The sequence below is a fragment of the Dendropsophus ebraccatus genome, chromosome 9 (assembly GCF_027789765.1).
Source record: "Dendropsophus ebraccatus isolate aDenEbr1 chromosome 9, aDenEbr1.pat, whole genome shotgun sequence".
Lineage (NCBI taxonomy): Eukaryota > Metazoa > Chordata > Amphibia > Anura > Hylidae > Dendropsophus > Dendropsophus ebraccatus.
Window position 1 is genome coordinate 109,407,596 of NC_091462.1, and position 24,242 is coordinate 109,431,837.

The window sequence follows — 24,242 nt, forward strand, 5'->3', positions numbered from 1 at the left end:
TGCGACCCCTCTATCATAACCAGCAGGAACTTTCTGTTACAATAGCATTTCTACATTCCGCCACCAGATGCCGCTAGAGTGTAATTCACCTACTTCTCTTACGTTCGTGCTGTATGTAACACAAGTGTGCACAACTGCTGACACCCATTACAGCGGAGAGATCTTATCTGGGGTGCACGCTGTTAGTGGGTGTGGGGCGTGCTTGTATCTCCTGTGTTTATGTTGCTGCAGGCAGTCATAACAGGGCAGGGAGCTGTGTACAAAATACGGCATAATCACTTACTGGTGTGCAGTGATCTGATGGTGGCGGCTAGACTCAGGAGAGGAAATGACATCCTTACCATTACTATAGTTTTTTGTTTGTTTGTTTAATACGTGTGTGATCTACTAGTCAGGTCTGTCAGGTTGCTGCGATGACATGATTGATGGACGACTGATCGGTGGTTCTTAGGGGAAAGTGGAGACGTGCAGGAAAGTCACAGCAAAAGATTGCCTAATGGTGCCTTTACACAGAGAGATTTATCTGACAGATTTTTGAAGCCAAAGCCAGAAATGGATTGGAAAAGAGAATACATCTCTTTTAAGTCTTTCCTTTAGGACCCGTTCTCTGATTATAGTCTGTTCCTGGCTTTGGCTTCAAAAATCTGCCAGATAAATCTGTCTGTGTAAAGGCAGCCTTAAACTTTTGAAAGTTTTGTGCCCAGTGGGTATGTAAAACATAAACAAACTGAATATTTGAGGGCACACGGATGCATAGGGTGGGTGTCTAGGGACTGTATTCGGCCCTGTATTCGGGGGTATTTTTGTGTGTTTGGCCCAGTCCCTCCCCCTTTTCAGGTAAGGTGTGAGAGGGATCCAGTGGGGTGGGTGGGTGCTTATTTTTGAAGGAAAAGCGCTGTACTTTTCAATGAAGATAACTTTAAACTAGTCCTAACTTTAAACAAATCCACTCTATACATTGCTAATGTGTTAAATGACTATTCTAGCTGCAAATGTCTGGTTTTTGGTGCAATATCTACATTGGTGTATAGGGGCCATTTCTAGCAACTAATCACTCCAGTGTTCTCATGGTACAATGTGTTTGCTCATTGGCTCAGAAGGCTAATTGATGATTAGAAAACCCTTGTGCAATCATGTTTACACATCTGAAAACAGTCTAGCTTGTTACAGAAGCTACAAAACTGACCTTCCTTTGAGCAGATTGTGTTTCTGGAGCATCACATTTGTGGGGTCAATTAAACGCTCAAAATGGCCAGAAAAAGAGAACTTTCATCTGAAACTCGACAGTCTATTCTTGTTCTTAGAAATGAAGGCTATTCCATGTGAGAAATTGCTAAGAAATTGAAGATTTCCTACAACGGTGTGTACTACTCCCTTCAGAGGACAGCACAAACAGGCTCTAACCAGAGTAGAAAAAGAAGTGGGAGGCCGCGTTGCACAACTAAGGGTCCATTTACACAGAAAGTCTGTTCCTGGTTTTGGCTTCAAATCTTTGGCAGATAATCTTTCTGTGTAAATGGACCCTATGCAAGAAGATAAGCACATTAGAGTCTCTAGTTTGAGAAACAGACGCCTCACAGGTCCCCAACTGGCATCTTCATTAAATAGTACCCGCAAAACACCAGTGTCACCATGTACAGTGAAGAGGCGGCTGCGGGATTTCGGCCTTCAGGGCAGAGTGGCAAAGAAAAAGCCATATCTGAGACTGGCCAATAAAAGAAAAAGATTAAGATGGGCAAAAGAACCCAGACATTGGACAGAGGAAGACTGGAAAAAAGTGTTGTGGACGGATGAATCCAAGTTTAAGGTGTTTGGGTCACAAAGAAGAACGTTTGTGAGACCAGAAGAAATGAAAAGATGCTGGAAGAATGCCTGACGCCATCTGTTATACATGGTGGAGGTAATGGGATGGTCTGGGGTTGGTGCTGGTAAGGTGGGAGATTTGTACAGGGTAAAAGGGATTCTGAATAAGGAAGGCCATCACTCTGCACCGCCATGCCATACCCAGTGGACAGCGCTTGGTTGGAGACAATTTCATCCTACAACAGGACAATGACCCTAAACACACCTCCAAATTGTGCAAGAACTATTTCCAGCAGAAGCAGCAGCTGGTATTCTATCATAGTAATGGAGTGGCCAGCGCAGTCACCAGATCACCACCCCATTGAGCTGTTGTGGGAGCAGCTGGACCGTATGGTACGCCAGAAGTGCCCATCCAACCAATCCAACTTGTGGGAGCTGCTTCTAGAAGCGTGGGGGGCAATTTCTCCAGCTTACCCCAACAGATTAATAGCTAGAATGCCAAAGGTGTGCAATGCTGGAATTGCTGCAAAAGGAGGATTCTGGGACAGAAGCAAAGTGTGATGGAAGAACAATGTTATTTCACATACAAATCCTTATTTCTAACCTTGTCAATGTCTTGACTCTATTTTCTATTCATTTCACAATGAATGGTGGTGAAGAAGTGTGACTTTTCATGGAAAACACAAAATTGTTTGGGTGACCCCAAACTTTTGAACGGTAGTGTACATTAAGACTCTTAATGTATATTTATAACTTTAGTGTTAAAATTGCAGTTTTACTAGGTGTTACGGGTGTTACAAAAAGGTTCAGTTTGGATGGAATGGCCCATATGCTAATGGCACAACGGAATAATAGTCAAGATAAAAGTACTTTATTCCAACAGGTACAGAAAAAAATCCATAGAAGTCAAATATTCCCAAGACAAATTTGAAATTATTTAAAACACACAACTAGGGAATACTGGGTATGGTATAACCCAGGGCAGCACCCCTGTGCTAATATACCATCCTCCCTGCACAATACAGAATAGAGGACAAACAATACAAACCCATAAAGTGCATCTATAATGATGAATAATCAATATATCAATATAGTGGTGCAAATATTATACAAAATGCACCCAATCAAAGACAAGGTATGAGTCAAAAATACACAAAACAAAAACAATATACCATAGTGCAAAAAGCGGAAAGAAAAAAAAAACAGTAATGGGAAAAAAATCATAACCCAAGTTGGCTACTACAATAAGTCAAGGAAGGAAATGGGGGGCCATCCACATAAGCCCCACGCGTTCCGTCCGCACCACCGGACTCCCTCAGGATGAAGAGCGGGGAAGGCGAACTTGCCCTTTGGGAGTCCGTCGGCCGCCATACTGCTTCCAGCTCTGGTTTCTGATTGTAAATAAAGGCTGTGGACGGTCATCATCCTGCAAAGAGGTTAATGGTTGTTGTCATTATTTCAGGTACTCACTGAGCACACACTGCGCCACACTTTACCTATGCAATTTTACTGAATGGGAACCATCAGCGGTTTTCCCTCTCAGTTTAATAGAACTCAAACATTTTTAAGAATATGGGACAATTTGGACAATTTAGAGGTTTCTTCCGGAAACAGCGCCACTCTTGACATCTGTTTGTTGATGGTATTGCAGCTCAGTCTCAGAATGGCGATATTATACCACACACAACCTGAGGGCAGGTGTTGTGCTGTTTTTGAAAAAAAAATTTTTTCTGAAACCAGGACAACCCCTGAGAGCATGTGAGTTTTCACAGCAGCACAGTGTATTACAGGAGTGGAGTGTGGTGATATTATTGCTCATATGATCATGTTAGGACTTGGTAGCACGGCTCGGGGCAGCACTGGGGTTTGTTATGTCGCTGCTGGTAATTATAATGACCCAAATGAAAGATTTTCTATTTCAGTGGAAATCTCAGCAGCGCAGTGATAAGGGCCACATGTATTCTATGGTTCATCCAGCAGGTGGCGGCAGTGTCCAGCTATTGGGATCTGACACTAGGGATAGGCATACACTGAGGGGCTACCTCCAGACTCCATGTTCTGGGGGGTCGCTCATCATACATGGGTTCTGGAGTTTTTCCAAACTGTTCTCGTGATTTTATAGCACATGATTTTTTTTATTTGACCCCATTCATCTCATCTCATCTCATTTAGCAAAAGCTAAAAACAGTAAAAGAACAGTCCCCGAGACCTAGTCACATGGCAGTGATCCCATAACAAGAGATGAAGAGGAAATACTGCGATAAAAGAGGTGCAGGGCTCCAATCACATCCAGGGCTCCAATCACATCCAGATCTGCAATCACATTCAGGGCTCCAATCACATCCAGATCTACAATCACATCCAGGGCTCCAATCACATCCAGATCTGCAATCACGTCCAGGGCTCCAATCACATCCAGATCTGCAATCACGTCCAGATCTCCGATCACATCCAGATCTGCAATCACATCCAGAGCAGCAATCACATCCAGATCTATAATCATATCCAGATCTCCCATCACATCCAGATCTCCAATCACATCTAGATCTCCAATCACATCCAGAGCTCCAATCACATCCAGAGCAGCAATCACATCCAGATCTATAATCATATCCAGATCTCCGATCACATCCAGATCTGCAATCACATCCAGATCTCCCATCACATCCAGATCTCCAATCACATCCAGAGCTCCAATCACATCCACATCTGCAATCACATCCACATCTGCAATCACATCCAGATCTGCAATCACATCCAGGGCTCCAATCACATCCAGGGCTCCAATCACATCCAGGGCTCCAATCACATCCAGGGCTCCAATCACATCCAGAGCTCCAATCACATCCAGGGCTCCAATCACATCCAGAGCTCCAATCACATACAGAGCTCCAATCACATCCAGGGCTCCAATCACATCCAGCACTACAATCACATCCAGAGCTCCAATCACATCCAGAGCAGCAATCACATCCAGAGCAGCAATCACATCCAGAGCTCCAATCACATCCAGAGCTCCAATCACATCCAGAGCAGCAATCACATCCAGAGCTCCAATCACATCCAGAGCTCCAATCACATCCAGAGCTCCAATCACATACAGAGCTCCAATCACATACAGAGCTCCAATCACATACAGAGCTCCAATCACATCCAGGGCTCCAATCACATCCAGAGCTACAATCACATCCAGAGCAGCAATCACATCCAGAGCAGCAATCACATCCAGAGCTCCAATCACATCCAGAGCTCCAATCCCATCCAGAGCAGCAATCACATCCAGAGCTCCAATCACATCCAGAGCAGCAATCACATCCAGAGCAGAAATCACATACAGGGCTCCAATCACATCCAGCACTACAATCACATCCAGGGCTCCAGTCACGTCCAGATCTGCAATCAGACCCAGGGCTGCAATCACATCCAGATCTGTAGTCACATCCAAAGCTCCAACTACATCTACATCTCCGATCACATCCAGATCTCCAGTCACATCCAGAGCTGCACTCACAAATCTCCATAGACTTCACACATAAACAGCCAGGGCAAGCTCATTGTATACAGCCAGGGTGCCCCTAAGCTGCTGTATCTAAGCCTAGCATGTGTGATACTGTCAGCTGAGCCACAGCACCTAAATTCATAACTAAAGCTATCATGTGCGGTACTTTCTGCTGAGGTGTATCTATGCCTGCTATGTGAGATACCATCTCATTGTATCTAAATCTATCATATACTGTTTATTGGGCCAGGGTATCATGCGTATCTCTGATGACTGTTCTCATCACATGCTATACTGTCTACTGAGCCATGTATCTAAGGCTGTCATGTGGGATACTGTATCTAAGCCATCACATGTGATATTGGCTGCTAAGCCACGTATCTAAGACTATTGCGTTTGATTCTGTTTGCTGAGCTGTTGTATCTAACCCTGTCATGTGTGATACTGTGTACAGGCTTTTGTATCTAAGCCCTTTCTGTGATACTGACTGCTGAGTCGTGTTTTTCAGCATATCCCTTGTGATACTGTCTGCTGAACTGTTGTATCCAAGCCTAATGTGTGATGCTGACTGTATCTAAGCCTATAAAGTGTGATACCATCTCAGACACCCACACATCTTTGCTGCCTCCCGTTCCCTAGATTTGGTGATTACATGTCGTATTCATGGACCATGTGGCGGTATAGTTTACAGTGATGTGGTCAGTCCTAGGGTAGACGGGTACCAGCAGGGATAGATCAAGGTCCATGGGGGTCCCTGGGTAACAAGTGGGGGGCTCCAAGCTTCAGGAGCCAAATAGAAAGTGAAACCACCATAATAGTGAATAAATAATAGCGCCAAACCATACACTGTCTATAATAAAATACCTTATATAGGGGAGATTTATCAAACCTTGTGTAAAGGACCAATCAGATTCCAGCTTTCATTTCCCACAGATGCTCACATCTGATTGGTTGCTATGGGCAACTGCTCCACTATTCCTTTGCACAAGACTTGATAAACCTGCCCAATTGTCTATGACAGACTCCATATAGTACCGCCATATAGTGAACACAGAAGTTATTAGATTGTGCTATGACCTGAGTTTACTCCATGGCGGGGGCAGGACGGTAGATCCCTTATATGCTGGTGCTGCTGCTGCTGTCTGTGGGAGGCAGCGACTTCCCGGCACACAGAGAGTTAACGCACGCCACTTTCATTAACGCACTCCGAGAAAGTGTGAGAAAATTGTAATGAGCCTGAGCCGGACACACCCTGACACGAGCATCCGAGCGAGCGAGCGAGAGGGGAAGAAGTACCACACAAAGGGGAAGAAGAAAGTGTCACACCCACCGCCGAGGAGGAGGACCGGCCGCAAGACACCCGAAATCACGAGCCGCCGCAGCATCACCTCCTCCTTCTACAAACACCAGCCAGGCGGCAGGAAGACAGAGGAGGGGCGGGCGGCTGGAGATAACCGTGGCAACCGAGGAAAGAGGAGAAGAAAAGTCGCACATGTAAGGAGAGGACGGAGCGGCAGCATCCTCGCACCCTCGCAGGTAAGGCTGAGCACTCCCACTATAGCCGAGCCGGTACCCCCAAACTTTATCTGTGAGAGGAGACCCTGAACATTCCCATAGACCCCAGGAACCCCCACAAATCCTCATCCCTCTCAGGATCCCTTATTGTTAGTTAGTTCTAATAGATTGTTAGTTCTGTTCATCCTGATCTTCCTGCTTCACGAATACAACCCTAGAGCTGCGGTGACCACTGACGCACAGGCATGGCGGTGGAGGGGATGGAGCTGAGGTTGGGTGTAAGCGATACGGGTGATCTGGAGGAACCGTACGACATTCAGGGTCTGCGGAAAGCCGAGTGACCACCCTCCGAGAGAAGCGTCACGGTGGAGAGATTGTCAGTCTGTATCTCCAGATCAGGATGGCGACCGAATCAGTTACTGTAGGTTATCGGTCCATGGGGCGTCACAGACATAGTGGTATCGGTCAGATATATGACAGGTGTTACGGCATGGCGGTATAGACGAGTCCAGCTGTTTGAGTGTAAGCTCTGGGGGTTACTGTGAACGAATGAAGTGAGGGGGGGGCAGAAAGGGATTCTTATAGATTATGGTGTACCGTATGTTCTGTGACATAATACTGACATATAGTCACCCGGGTATCAATACTTCATCTTCATACAATACACAGACGTAAACCCCGGGGCTGAGCATGGATAATATATAAACCAGATGGGGAATGGGAGGAGGGAGCAGCAATATATATATAGCACCATTTATATGACAGATTTTGCCAAAAATGGCTGCACACATAAAATGTGTCACATTCTGGATGCCTACACAATATCCCATAACACCGCCACATCTCACTGCACGACACACAGCTCCAAAACAGCTGCTACACCTAGGAGCATCCCTCTATAGGTCCACAGGCAAACATCACAGTGTAGTGTAGAAGTTATAGTGTTGTACATAGGGGGCAGTATTATAGTAGTTATATTCCTGTATATAGAAGGCAGTATTATAGTAGTTATATTCCTGTATATAGGGGCAGTATTATAGTAGTTATATTCTTGTATATAGAAGGCAGTATTATAGTAGTTATATTCCTGTATATAGGGGCAGTATTATAGTAGTTATATTCTTGCATATAGGAGCAGTATTATAGTAGTTATATTCCTGTATATAGGAGCAGTATTATAGTAGCTATATTCTTGTATATAGGAGCAGTATTATAGAAGTTATAGTGTTGTACATAGGGGGCAGTATTATAGTAGTTATATTCCTGTATATAGGAGCAGTATTATAGTAGTTATATTCTTGTATATAGGAGGCAGTATTATAGAAGTTATAGTGTTGTACATAGGGGGCAGTATTATAGTAGTTATATTCCTGTACATAGGGGGCAGTATTATAGTAGTTATATTCCTGTATATAGGAGCAGTATTATAGTAGTTATATTCTTGTATATAGGAGGCAGTATTATAGAAGTTATAGTGTTGTACATAAGGGGCAGTATTATAGTAGTTATATTCCTGTACATAGGGGCAGTATTATAGTAGTTATATTCCTGTATATAGGAGCAGTATTATAGTAGTTATATTCTTGTATATAGGAGGCAGTTTTATAGAAGTTATAGTGTTGTACATAGGGGGCAGTATTATAGTAGTTATATTCCTGTATATAGGAGCAGTATTATAGTAGTTATATTCCTGTATATAGGGGGCAGTATTATAGTAGTTATATTCTTGTATATAGGAGCAGTATTATAGTAGTTATATTCTTATATATAGGAGCAGTATTATAGTAGTTATATTCTTGTATATAGGAGCAGTATTATAGTAGTTATATTCTTGTATATAGGATCATTATTATAGTAGTTATATTCTTGTATATAGGAGCAGTATTATAGTAGTTATATACTTGTACATAGGGGGCAGTATTATAGTAGTTATATTCTTGTATATAGGGAGTAGTATTATAGTAGTTATATTCCTGCATATAGGGGGCAGTATAATAGTAGTTATATTCCTGTATATAGGAGGCAGTATTATAGTAGTTATATTCCTGTATATAGGAGCAGTATTATAGTAGTTATGACCATGCGTAAAGGTAGATAGAAAGTCCAGCACTCACCGATATCAGAGGTATGCAAGCTTGTATCTTTATTCCATCATACGAAGTTGGCAGGGAGGGAGAGGGTGCGCGGCGTGACTCAAATGGCTGCTCAAAAGGAGCAGTATTATAGTAGTTATATTCTTGTATATAGGACGCAGCACTATAGCAGTTATATTTTTGTACATAGGGGCAGTATAATAGTTACTTTTCCTCACTTCTTTTGGTAGATATTGACTGTTACACAGCAGGAGTGATTCATTCATTATATATCAGATCTATTGGTTATTATTGGTTATTGGTTTCACACCTTTTAGGAGTTTAACACTTTCTGGGCTTTCAGCTTCATTATGGTTATACCCAGTAGAACCTGTCAGTGTTGCCTGTACTGTAGGTCAGGATCTTGCGGTTTATACTATTTGCGTTGATCGGGTTAAGGAGACAACTAATTGGCCATCAGATCATTTTGTGCCGGAGCGGCTACAAGTGCAGAAATTAATGAGCTTCTTCACTGACATAACCCAGAAGATTCCTTTAATCCAATATTAACAGGCTCGGATTGGTGGACGGTTATCAGACATTCTGAACTATCAGTCTGATGCCTGTATATAATTCATCTGCAGATTCTATAATATATTACTTGTTATATACTATAATATGTTATGTATTTATGACATGTAACAGTTGTAGACAGTATGATTGTATCTTGTGGGCATTATATGTTGACACTCTATTGCGGTATTATTTTAATATAGTACTACTATAATGCTTTATAGTTAGCCAAAAAATAATTGCCATGGGGCCCTTACACAATAGTATTATACACATAGGGCCCTTACACAATAGTATTATACATACAAAACTGCCATACAGTGTCTATGTAATAGTCCCATACCCTGAGCAAATAACACTATTATACTGTGTCTATATAGTAGGATGACTTCCAAGCAGTGCCTACATATTAGCACTATGCATTGAGAACAGCATAAAGCCATACCGTGTTCACATAATAGTACTAGAACTACTATACACATCTTGCATAATATAGTACTACCATACACTTCGCATACCAAACTGCAATATAGTATTATATATAGAGAGCGCATTAAACAGCAATACATTGTATACATACTGCTATCATAAACTGAGCACATAAGACCGTGCCACCGTAATAGTACCATAAACTTCAAACAGTGAAATACATTATACTGCCATATAGCCCTGTTATGGTGGCATTGTTTATTCTCCTATATAGTGCCTATATTATTATACCGTACACCAAGGCCATAACAGTGAAATATAATATACTGCCATATAGCCCTATTATACTGGCATTGTTTATTCTTCCATATGGTGCTGATCGCCATACAGTGCCTATATCATTATACCATACACTGATAACCTAAAACTGCCACACAGTGCCTATATAATGATACCGTACACCAAGGCCATAACAGTAAAATACATTACACTGCCATACAGCCCTGTTATCCCAGCATTGTTAATTCTCCTATATTCTGATTTTTTCCGACATACAGTGCCTATATCACTGTACCATATAGTGATAACCTAAAACTGCCATACAGTGCCTACATAGTGGTACTATACACCGAAGCCATAACAGTGGAATATATAATACTGCCATGTAGTGCATACGATGAATAGCCAAGTCCTTTTATGAAGACACCATATGAGTCGAGCCCAGTAGACATCTAAAGTTTTTCACCCTATTTCGAGCCCATGACAGCTCTTCAGGTATCGATAAACAATACGGATCCACTTGTTTGCTTGGGTCCTAAGGATGAGCCCTGTGTGGAGATGTGATTGGCTGTCCGGGGCGGAGGTCCAGATTATAATCTAGCACACAGAACCATAATCACGCTCTTCCTATAATGAGTCAACACATGAGTCACGGGCAGCGGGGACAGCATTGATTGGTTTATGTGATGTCACTGATCGGCCGCTCACTGGCGTTACACGAGGAGCTGACAGCCAATACATAGGGAGCGGTGTCATCCCTGCTGATATCCATACATGATATGGTCACTTTATAGGTTTAGATACATTGCTCAGAAGACAGTATCACACATGAAATGCTTAGATACACCAGCTCAGCGGGTGGTATTACATAGGATAGATTTCAGCAGAGAATATCACACATAATCTGCTTAGATCCAGTAGATTCCTGTGCTCGCTATAGTTATATATGCTTTGTTGGAAGCCAGGAGACATGTTGTCACTCTTCTCTGTTTCTTAGATTTCTCTCGGAGGTGACTCGAGGCGGTGACATCAGTATGCTGGTGAAGGAGTACCGGATCTGCATGCCTCTCACCACAGACGAGGTGAGCTCCAGTTTTATGGGCACTTATAAAGAACACATTGCGAGACGTGAAGTGACCGGGTATCTGACTGGGCGGGACTCTACTGTGCTTTTTTTTTCTCATTGTTCTAGATAGGACATTGGGGTTCACATATATACTTTTTATTAAAAGGGGTACTCCGTTGAAATCAACTGGCAACAGAAAGTTATATAGATTTGTAAATTACTTCTATTTAAATCTCAAGTCTTCCCATACTTATCAGCTGCTGTATGTCCTGCAGGAAGTGGTGTATTCTTTCCAGTCTGACACAGTGCTCTCTGCTGCCACCTCTGTCCATGTCAGGAACTGTCCAGAGCAGGAGAGGTTTTCTGTGGGGATTTGCTCCTGCTCTGGACAGTTCCTGACATGGACAGAGGTGGCAGCAGAGAGCACTGTGTCAGGCTGGAAAGAATACACCACTTCGGCAGCTGATAAGTACTGGAAGACTTGAGATTTTTAAGTAGAAGTAAATTACAAATCTATATAACTTCCTGACACCTGTTAATTTGAAAGAAAAAGATTTTTGCCCGAGTTCTTCTTTAACGATTTATTGAAAAATCCTGCCATACATTAGCAAATAATACTGCCATACTGTACCCAAACAATAGGAGCTACAGCCAGAGACTGTAAACCTGACCCCAAGTGAAAGGTGGGAGAGTAGCAATGGCTGCTACAGAAAATGGTCAGCGTGTATATAGCCATTGTGCAAAACTACACTGAGTGTATGTGGTGTGTGCATGCTTGCTAGTACTAGGTGTGAATGTGTAGGCAGTGAGTGTGCATGTCTCTGTGTAGTGAGAGTGCAGATGTGTATGTATAAAGCACATTTTTTGCACTCACCTGCAATATTGCTGCAGTGCAATGTGTTGCATCCCAGCTCAGTTGCAGCCAGACTTCATGGGTCATGTGATCACCACTCAGACCACCAGTTCAGTGCATTCCCTTCTGCAGGGTGTGGGGCAAAGTGGGAGTTGTAGTTTTGCTACAGCTGGAGGGTCATGGGTTGGGGATGACAGGAAGTGACCTCTGCTGTGTTTCTGGCTTCCTGTCACCAGAAGGATGACCTCCTCACCTATCAAATCCCTCCTTGATCTCTGAGACCCCTCCTTGTTTAGGGTGTGCTGATGTAGAGATCATCTTTACCCTATCTAACAGACCAGGAGTGTAGTGACATAGTAGTTGGGACCATACAATGATTAGTTGCAGAGTTATAAGACTCCACTGATTCACACCACCATCTGCTTTGTGCAGAATCTCCTGTGTACCCTATGAGATGCAGCTTCACTGTCTCCTGCTTGTAAGAACTGACTGGGAGAATCCTATCGAAAAGAGGCAGGCTGAACTTTGCAGGGCAGTTTCTAGATCATTTTGGCAACAGGGCGAATCTTGATAAAAGCAGCCACAACCCCGGGCCCACACTCAAATCAGCCCTGGAGAAGGAAGGGGGGCTTTTATCAGGATTCGGGTTACTAGGAAGAAGCAGTGTGTGTATTATGACATAGAGCAGCGTTGCACCCCTAAGAGATAATGTTCAACCGAATACAAAATCATCATACAGGGACTCACAGGTGCTGTTTTCTTTGATCTGCGGCACCATTTTCCTTCTCCTCTCCAACCGGACCGCCATCATGATTTCTTGCAGCTACAATTCGTCTCCTCAGAACCTGCCAGACAGACATCTCAGGCTCCGCATCTATCCAGCAACTTCCTTCCCTTTTCCCTCCTATAGGCTCCTAAACTATAGTAATTCTGCTGCTTGGTGCAGTAAAGTCTGCAAGGTGTGACCTCCATTACACTGACATACAGGATGCTGGGAAAGCTGTGTGCCCTCCATCACACTGACAAACAGGATACTGGGAGAGCTGGGTGACCTCCATCACACTGACATACAGGATGCTGGGAGAGCTGTGTGACCTCCATTACACTGACATACAGGATGCTGGGAAAGCTGTGTGACCTCCATCACACTGACATACAGGATACTGGGAAAGCTGTGTGACCTCCATTACACTGACATACAGGATACTGGGAAAGCTGTGTGACCTCCATTACACACTGACATACAGGATACTGGGAAAGCTGGGTGACCTCCATCACACTGACATACAGGATACTGGGAAAGCTGGGTGACCTCCATTACACAGACATACAGGATGCTGGGAAAGCTGTGTGACCTCCATTACACACTGACATACAGGATGCTGGGAAAGCTAAGTGACCACCCCCTGTAATCCCCCCTGTGCTGTCCCTGTTGTAATAATCCCCCCTCTGCTGTCCCCATTGTCATACCCCTCCCCTCCCTGTGCTGCCCCCCCCCCCACCAAATAGCAATAATCCCCTCTGCTCCCCCTGCATTGCCAAACACACACACACAAAAAAAAAACAACATTATACTCACCTTATTCTGGCATAGGGGTCCCTCTCTCCTCTTCTTCTCTTCTTCTCCAGCCTGCGAGGAGCAGACCGCTGCCACCCCTGCACACATCTCTTTTCCGCAAACGCAGTGAAATAACGTCATTGCGCTGCTGGAGGGAGACGTCTGCAGGTGCAGAGTGCTCGGCTGGGTCGGAGCAGTCCGGGGCGGAGCTACGGGCGGCCCGGGGGCTGAGGTCCAGCCAGTCCGGGGGCAGAGCTACGGATGGTCCAGGGGCGGAGCTGCGGCCGGTCCGGAGACGGAGGTCCAGGCGATCCGGAGGCGGAGCTACGGGAGGTGATTGTTCAGAGGGGCAGGTGATGGGGCGAGCGAGCTAGCAGGCGGGCGGCTGGCCGGCCAGGGGTGCGCGCAGCTAAGTGGAGTCTGGGGGGTGCCACCAGCGCCCCCTAGCTGTCGACGCCCCGTGCGGCCGCCCGGCCCGCCCGCCTCTAGAAACGGCCCTGGCTGAAGCTGCATCTCATAGGAATGCACTGAGACATGGCAGGGTGGGTTAGGGGGCAGAAGCTTTATTCTTACAATAATCATATGACTGTGATAAGACTCTGCACCTTCTAAGGGTACTATTACACGGAACGTTAATCAGCTAAATTGGCCCGATTCGGCCGATTATCGCTCCGTGTGATAAATACAACGATCAGCCGATGACAACGATCATCGGCTAATCGTTAATATAGGTTTGAACATATAATTGTCGGGCGCCGACTGCACATCGCTACGTGCAATAGCGGTGCACGGACGGCGACTGACGATTTTACCTATTACATTACCTATCCTAGCTGCAGGGCTCCTCTTGCGGTCTTCTTCTCCCCGTGTCCCAGGCGCTCCAGCTTCAGAGCGGCCTGTCTCAGCTGACAGGCCGCTCAGCCAATCACTGGCCGCGGCAGTCCCGGCCTGTGATTGGCTGACCGGCGTGTTAGCTCAGACAGGCTGGTCAGCCAATCACAGGCCGTGACCGCCACGGCCAGTGATTGGCTGAGCGGCCTGTCAGCTGAGACAGGCCTCTCTGAAGCTGGAGCGCGCAGGACTCGGGGAGAAGACCGCAAGAGGAGCCCTGCAGCCTGGACAGGTAATGTATAAAGTTAAGCATGTCCCTGCAGCCCTTGTTAAACGATAATCGGGCCGTGTAATAGGCCCAGTAAACGAGCGCCAATCTAGCAGATCGATGCTCGTTTACAGTTATTATCGGGCCTTCCTCGGCCCGTGTAATAGTATACTATCTCTGCATAGCCAGAGGCATCATGGGAAATGTAGGCGTCACTCTGAGAGGCTTCATGGGAAATGTGGACTTCACTCTAAATCAGCTAAAATAAAAATACTCAAGGGCATCCATGTTATCCTGTAATAATAGGCCATGCTATATTATATAAGCATGAATGGTTAGGTGTGCCTGTCTGTATACATGAGTGTGCACTTGTGTATGTGTGTGTATGTAGTGAGTGTATGAATATTGGTGTGTCAGCCTGCACATAGCTTGTATACATAATACTGCTATACGCTAAATAACAATTACAGCTGAAGCACGTGGTGTGTAGCACCCATTACATGTATGAGAAGCTTAATGGCGGTTTTATTGGTCTATCTGTATCTGATCCTTATGCTGTATTAGTACATGCGGTACTGTTTATTGGTATTATATGGGCACTCTATGGTGGTATAACTTATATTAGGACACAAGAGGGCCTGGAGCCCACTACACCACCATATCCAGCTGCCCCCCGCTACGCCGTCCTATACACTAGCAGCACAGCCTGGTGTGAAGAAGACCCTGACTTCTCCTCGTACCCCGAGTGTCACTCGCTCCTCACACTCACAGCCCCAGTTCCTTATTCCAGCCCTGAAAGATATTAATAGACAGGCGTCAGGCTCTTATTGCTAGGAGACGACGCATGGGCGGCCGCCAGCGCTTTTAGAATGGAACAATTAGACCCCAAATCTGAAGGAGCTTTATATAGTAAGATCATCTGCCGCCGACCTAAGAGTCAAGATGGCGGCAGAAACAAACGCAGGACATGTAGAAAACGTAACTCCGTGCTAGGGCCATGCAATGCATTTTTGGAGCTCCATGGCTGATTTGCTCCCATGACAGCTGGATGAGAGTTGCAGTGGTGGCCATATTCCTTTTCCAGAAGCAGGTACCTGAAATACTAATTTTAACAACTTGATGGAAGAAGACGACTCAAGAAAAAGATCCAGCAAGGATGGAGTTAAATTTTTTTTTTTTTTTTTTTTGAGGGGCGGGTGGAGATAGGCACGACTTGAGGTATGACGCTAACGGTGGTGACAACATGACAGTTCCCATGTGTTACCGTAGTAACACTGACAGACCTGCATTGTCTAAGTGGGAATTACCATTAACAGGTAAATTATTCCGGGATGGAAGTGGATAGAGCGATGGCGTGAGTAGGAGGGAGGGGCAGGGTTGGGGGACCTTACGCCTTACCAAAAGGGATCGCTTAAAAATAATCGCATTATAAAATTACACTCTGGGTTCTTTGACTTCAGGATATTTAATTTGTGCCGGGGAGCCAGGTAGGGGTCAGCCGGACGGTTCACCAAATTCTGACATTCTCTCAATCCCAGGCGGTTAAGTCATTCTGAAAAGGTCAGGACTGAGAAACACAAAACTATGTTTTGTCTAAAAGGGCAGGGGAACCCCCGACTGAACCAGCAGGCTACAAGAAATACGATGATGTCCCCTTTAAATTAGAGCTGTCACCAAACAGGTCTACTATCGACATCTTGTAGCTTATCAGTAAAGTTGATTAAAGAGAATGGTGAATGTAGAGCTGTTGCCCATAGCAATAAAGTTTTTGAAATTGAAATTTCAACTCTAGCTGTTATGGGCAACAAAAGTTTTCCATAGCAACCAGTCAGTTACTTTTAACTTTATACTACAATGGAAGCTGACCTCTGATTGGTTGCTAAGGGGTTGGCCACCATAAATCTTTATCGTTTAGACAAGGAGTACAAAGCAACGTTATGGTCACCTGGTCTGTCACATGATTCCAATAGCCACCTTACATCATGGAAACCATGCGCACTGCCGTCATGGAAACCATGCCAGACCTCCAAAATGGCAGACAATAATGGTTCCCAATGGACCCCACTGACTTGTATTGGAATCTGTAGAAGCCCAATTTATTGCATGCACTATAACAGGGATGGGGAACCTTCGGCTCTCCACCTGTTGGAAAACTACAATTCCCATCATGCCTGGACAACTATGGTGGGAATTGTAGTTGTGCAACAGCTGGAGGGCCCAAGGTTCCCCATCCCTACATTATAACAAGAATGGTGGAAGCAACAATGAATGTTTCTATTCAGTGACAGCAAGGAGAGACCCTAAGTGCGAGGAGGTAGTAGCAGAAGGTAATAGTGGACAGCGTTTTCCGGATGCTCGCCGTATTGTCCGGTCGTTCTGTTTAATCTTCTCGCCCGTCGCAGGTGTCACAGAGTTTCCATCCTCGCCTTATCACTTCCCTGCAAATCAATGCTACATTTAAGTGTTCCCCTGGCAGAGCTCAGTAAACATTTACCCAGAGCGGCGGCGGTGGTGGCGGCAGTGGTGGCGGCGGACTCCAGCTGGGATACATCACGGACCTTACCTGTTTATTAGTTTTCCATCATTCACTTCTTCGCTCATCATCCAGGCATAGAAAAGCCCAGAAAGTCTGAGCGGAGGCCACAGGGACCTCACAGGGGGCACCGTACCCCTCTAAAATCTGAAAATCTCTGGAAAATATATCTCTAGGATGATTTTTAGTTATATCTGCCAGTGATGTCACCTAGCTTTCCCATAACCCTGAAGGGTATATGTGTCTAGGAGACTTTGGAAAACTTAGTGACAATCCCAACGTTAACAGTAGTAGTCACTCAGCTGCCTGCTTCGCTGTTGCTAGGCAACCCAGCCCACTTCATTCACCTTCCTCCTACAGAAATCATGATATATCATCGTCAGCGTTATAATAATTCGCCCTCTTGCCCCTGAAACATATTTTGGGCTATGAGCTCTATAAATAATCCAGCTTGCCCGGAGACGTTTAGGGCGACGTGACAATGAGTCAGATTATGTTGGGAATGGAATCACATGACACCTCAGGGGATGGTAATGGCGCTGTCTAGTCCTTGATGAAACCAAGCACTTAGCAACCAATCAGAATTTAGCTTTCATTGCAATCTAATATAGAATTTGATTGGTTCCTAGGGGAAATTGACCAACTTTGGGCTTGTTGCTCATAGCAACCACAGTTCTACTTTCATTTTCAAAATCTTGGTTGCTAAGGGTAACAGTTTCACATTAACAGATCTCTTCAATAAAACTTTATTCATAATATACAAGATGTTCATATTCATAGCAAAACCAGCTGATGACACCCAACATGGAGGTGGTAGTAGAATAGTCATGTTAAGCAGGGGTGGTCATGGGGGGCAGTTTGCTAAAGTCACAACTAGAGAGGAGCACAACTTGCGCAAATTCTATTCTGATGGTTAAGCATTTGAATACCAGACGATCGGCCTCGAGTTTCGCTGATCTCTAGTCGCAACCTCTCCCCAGCTGCAAAAAGGCTGACAACAGAGAACACTAGTCTATGAATGAAAAGACGACAGATCCATGTCCCTTTAAGACTCGAATAACGTGGCGTCTTTCTTTCGTCACATGACGCTCCTCAGTGGCTGTCGCAGGGGCTGCAGCTCATGATATGGCGGCACTGCGCAGGGATAGGTCGCCCCCGGTCAGGGAGGAAGCAGATGGCCATTCATGGTGTAGATTAGTCACTTCTTGAGTTTTATCCTGTCACCATTGTAATAACTAATTAACATTCTCCAGCTAATTGAGAATTTAGAGGCGCATATTGTTTGCAGCGGACGCCTAAAAGCCACAGCATATTGACTGCCATCTGGCATCGCTATCGCCTCAGCAGTTTTCCTATTAAGCCTCATTATTCCTCCAGCCCCCCAAAGAATTGTCCCCATTCAGGCCACCCCTTTAAGACTGTAGGATCAGAGCGTCCATGGGTCGCGGCCTCCTGTATCCCTCCCTGTCAGCAATGCCAACCACCTAACCAGATCTACCAATACTGGCACCAGTGGAGTACAAGATATACAAGTATATGTGACATACAAATACTTGCGTACTCATACATACTCATACACATACATACATGCTTACTCATACACACTGTATATACATACTCATACACATACATTTATGCATGCATGTACACACATATCTATACACACTCATACATACATGCATACTCATACATATACATACATTCATACACATACATCAACACATACATGCATACTGTATACACACTGTATATACTCATACATGTTTCACTATACATGCATGTACACACATGTCCATACAATCTTATACATGCATATACACACACACACTAACTCACTCACACATACATACAGATATATGCATACACCCACATTCATGAATACATACACTCATATATGCACACACATGCATATACAGTTATACAAACATATGGGGGAGGAATTTATCATAATTTTTTTGGTAGGCTTTGGTGTAAAAATGGTGCAAATTTTTGTGTAAAAAATGTCAACTTTTTTGCACTAGTTTTCTGGTGAAAGCATTTTTACATTCCCCCATAGTATTTATGTGGTGCTACCTTACGGTGGTCAACTGGTCACTTGTTAGGTGGTAACGAGTGACGCCACAGCTGCGGTGGTTGGTTGAGATATAGCTCAGCAAGATGGTAAAGTGTTGTGACGCCACTGCCAGGTGGGCACACAGGTATGGAGGCGCACCTGCTTTTAGTTTAGAGTGGTGAGCTATACCCTTTCCCCAGTGGTCGGTGACCTGCTGGGCTGTGAGGGGGTCCCTTGGGCACTTATCACAGTGGTCCAGAGTGGAGTTGTGACCCATCCGGACTATCGGTACCACCACCCACAGAAAGGGGAGATGACCCAAGGATGTGGTCTCTACTGTGTAGGTGCTTGAGCAATAACCACTGAGTGCCGTTAGCATAAATAAATCTTCTTTACTATAGAAATACTTTGTACAGTGCTGATAGCGGACTGTAGACTTGACAAGACAGGAGTCGTACTCAAGACCTTTAGGGTAGTAGAGCTGAGAGTAATTGAGAGGAGTTTGTGCTATCCAGAACAGTGGAGAGGAGTTTGTACTGTAGGTTCAGAGTAGAAGAGAGGAGTATGTCATGAGAGTCCCAACCCAGGGTAGAAGTGTGCTCTGCCGGAACTTTAGAAGAAGGAGTAGAATACTGAAGGCTTGAAAGTAGACGTTTAATTGTGCCCGTGTTTCGATCTTTGTTGCTATACCACCTTTTGCCCACCAGTGTCAAGTGACCCGTCCTGTGAGGGTGACACAAGAGATAGAGTACGTAGGCTTCTAGCAACTTTGCTCTATCCGGATCAGTTCCTCTGTTATAGGATACCGTCCTGCACCTTTAGACTTGTTTTCAGTGTGGGTTGGAGTTTCTCTGACTTATCCTCTCCCCTGAGTAGCTTAACACTGCATAGTGTGTGGAAGTGCTGTTTTCAAGAAACTGGTGTCTGGGTCTCCCATGTTTGTCTGCTGTACACAGGAACCTGACTAAGACTGACTAGTTCTGGAGCCGGTACCTGGCAAAGCCAGGGCCCAGTTGGACCACGGCAGGGACCAACTTGTTCTGCGTCCTCTCTGTTCAACGACCAGGCTAAGACTACCTATTGTGGGTGTATACTTCCTCTCCCCATGTGACAACTTCCTACAGGTGGTGTAATATCCCCTGTGAGTGGTGGAGAAGAAAGCATAGAAAAGAAAGGAGCTCAGGGATAGGTAGAGAAGAAGAGAAAGTCCTCATTGTCCTCACAATAAACAATAACCCTTTGGTTACCTGCAGCTGTGCAAAACATAAGTACAATTACAAACAATAGTGACATCTTTTGGCAAAACTTAGCTACTACTTTATCACCACAGTTACTTGAAGTACAGACTTTTGCGATGGGTGTAACATACTGGTAACACCCGTGGTGAAAGACCACATTTACACACTCACAAAGTACATACATACACATACACACGCACACTCATACGTGCATACACATTCATACAATACATACATACCTGCATACACACTTATACATGAATATACTCATACATACATGTCTACATACACTCATACATGCACACACTTGTATAAACATGTACATGCATACATGCAGATACATAGGCTACATATGCAAACATAGATGGATGCATACAAATGCTGCGTATACATGAATACAAACATACACTGTAAACATACAGTACATACATACTTACACAGTGCATACATACCCATCGGCACATGGGCACCTATGCACACATACATAACTTACTAAAACAAAAATAAATACTACATAACGGTGATACTTTGCCATACTGACATGTGAGAAAGTTGTCAGAGTGACTATATTGGTTGTTACCAAGCTTCACCAGGTTGTTTTGGTTGACATCCAGTTTCCTTGGGTTATATTGGTTGTCACCTAGCTAGATGGCCATATTGGTTGTCACCCAGCTGGATAGCCATATTGGCTATCACACAGCTTAACCAGGCCATATTGGTTGTCACCCAGCTTCTCCAGGCCATAATGGTTGTCACCTAGCTTCCCCAGGCCCTAATGGTTGTCACTCAGCTGGCTGGCCATATTGGTTGTCACCCAGCTTCCCCAGGCCATATTGGTTGTCACCCAGCTTCTGCAGGCAATATTGGCTGTCACCCAGCTTCCCCAGGCCATATTGGTTGTCACCCAGCTTCCCCAGACCATATTGGTTGTCACCTAGCTTCCCCAGGCCATATTGGCTGTCACCCAACTTCCCCAGGCCATATTGGTTGTCACCCAGCTTCCCCAGGCCATATTGGTTGTCACCTAGCTTCCCCAGGCCATATTGGCTGTCACCCAACTTTCCCAGGCCATATTGGTTGTCACCCAGCTTCCCCAGGCCATATTGGCTGTCACCCAGCTTCCCCAGGCCATATTGGTTGTCACCCAGCTTAGACCATAGACCATAGTCAACTAAGAAACTGCTGAATACAAATCTTTCACAAGGCCTCAGAATGGGACACTTGACAGATGTCTGTATACTGGGGCTTTTCAAGGTCGTCCTATTATCCAGACAAGGCCACTATTAGCCGGTGCCACCAGGGAGTGGGCGATGCCTCCTCGTCCGTTCATGCCCACTGCTAATCCGGGCAAATAGATTTTTAAGTAGGAGCAGATGTCAGAACAAGGAAGATGGAAGATGCACAAGATCTGCGAGGAGAGACTGGATAAGAACAGGAGACAGTCTGGACCAGAACACATTCTGAAGACGATGGAACGATTACAACGTTTATGGGGTTACCACGGCAACCGAGACGTTCTCCGCAGTTTGCCCAATCTGGGCTGCGTTACAATCTGTTTTAGAGTTGAAATCTTCATGTTGTCAATGACGACAGCCTCTGCTCAGCATTCAGCTCCAAAGGAGCAGTCACCGCCAAAGTACAGGGTGTATCACACACCACAGGCTTAGATACAGCAGCTCCGCAGACATTATCACACATGAGGGGCTTAGATACACTGGTTTAGCAAACAGCATCACACATAATAGGGTTAGATACATTAGCTCAGCAGACAATATCACACATGAGAGGATTAGATACACCAGCTCTACAGACAATACAACACAGGAGAGGATTAGATACATCAGCTCAGTAGACACTATCACACAGGAGAGGCTTAGATACACCAGCTCTGCAGGCAGTATTTACATGATAAGCTTATATAAACAGCTCAGCAGTATCACATGTGACAGGCTTAGATACAGAGGTCAGTAAACAGTATCACACATGAAAGTCGTAGACGTAGAGACATAGCAGACAGTGTCACATGTGAGATGCTCACACCACAGGCTTAGATACATAGGTGACAGTATCACACATGAGCGGTTTAGATACACCAGCTTAGCAGTACACAATACCATTGGATACAGGACCCCATCAATGCTTTTATTGACCTTATCTTTATAGCCATATAAAAAGGAAGAGGCCGCCGTGCTAACTTCCTGTCTCCTGAAGTCGCTGTGGAAACAGTCAGCGTCATGGAATCTTCCATGTTGGTCTTTGGTTGTTGTAACCATTTACCCCTATACCTCAGGTCCGCCACCACAGGGTTTGCGTATACAGCTTTAAGGCATGTATTTGTATATACCTATAACGCTGGATGGAAAAAACTATGAAGGTTCCATGAGAGAGTATCACACATGCCAGACTTAGATACACTGGCAGATAGAATCACACACGCTAAGTTTAGATATAGCAGTTAACCTGAACGTTTCTCACATGATAGGCTTAGATACATTGGTTCTGCAGATAGTATCACACATAATGGGCTTGGATACACTAATTTATGTGTAACGATGTGTGTATACAGACCTGTAATAGAACCATACGTTATTCAGCAGCTGAGGTCACCATTCCCCTGAGTGATGAGGACGGGTAATAGATATGCGTCACACTGCCACTTTGATACCAGATATAAATAAAACCCTACCTGTCACCTGTATTTTCCTCCATGGTGAGCTGCACAGGTAATAAGAAACATAAGAACAGCTGAGTAGTTCCCCTAGTATTTGCATCCTGAGAGAATAGTGCGACACTCCATCCCCCCTCAACACAATTGTGCAACTTTAATCATCCTTGTCAGCAAAATTACAAAAAATGTAAAAAGAAAATTTAAAAAATGTAAGACCTGTTTTGTTGTTTATACTTCGACTAATTCTACTACCACATATTTCAAAGAATTGGAACCCCTTTAAGTCAGCAAGCTGAGAGGACTTCTATAGTGGTCTGGGGCCAGGATGGGGGTGGGGGAGAAAGATATAGTAGATGCTATAACACAGGCCTGGACAGCTGCAGGCAGCAGACCACTAGTTTCCATAACCAGCGCACAATGTAAAGTCAGAGCCGCAAATACAGGAAGAACAAAAACCTCTCAGGAAGTTTCTCCTCGAAGCAGGTCAACGTCTGCATCCTGTCAAGAGAGTACGGTGTGACGCCACATTGATGGGGAGTCTGCTGCGAGGCTGATCAGGCCGCATGCCGCCATTTGTACGATTTACATGGTGGTAACACCCCTCCCCCCCTGCTGACTACTTACAGGCCTTAAAGGGGCTAAAGTAAGATCCCATATCTATGCTAAAGTAAGATCCCATACTCATCAACAGTCATTGTCCATTGGGGATAGTGCCCTCTATGATCCTGAAGTGACAAATCCTTTAAGTGATCTCAGGCTGCCAGAAACACCACAATTGGATCAATGGCTTATAAGCAATTTCCCCTAGATAAAATTTTGCTGCTGTGAGGTGAGGATCATTTAAAGGGGACATCCCTATGATCCCCAACAATCAGCTGCAATCTGTGCGGAAAGTAGGTAAAGCAGTTTCCCTGCAGCGCCACCACAGGAGAAATAAAGCATTACACAGTGTCTATTCACATCAATAATGCAGGACGGGACAGGTCCTCCAGAGAGGGAGACGC

General features: G+C 44.8%; 1 protein-coding gene across 1 annotated transcript in view; it reads left to right on the forward strand.

Moving 5' to 3' along the window:
- The first annotated feature begins 6,496 nt into the window (after positions 1–6,496).
- LOC138800478 (cytoplasmic phosphatidylinositol transfer protein 1-like) overlaps positions 6,497–24,242 on the forward strand; it is a 39,294-nt gene continuing 21,548 nt past the window's right edge. Inside the window, exons 1-2 of the mRNA XM_069982170.1 lie at positions 6,497–6,838; positions 11,168–11,252. Of these exons, the coding sequence (XP_069838271.1) occupies positions 11,205–11,252 (48 nt within the window). The 5' untranslated portion in view covers positions 6,497–6,838; positions 11,168–11,204. The remainder of the gene's footprint in view (positions 6,839–11,167; positions 11,253–24,242) is intronic.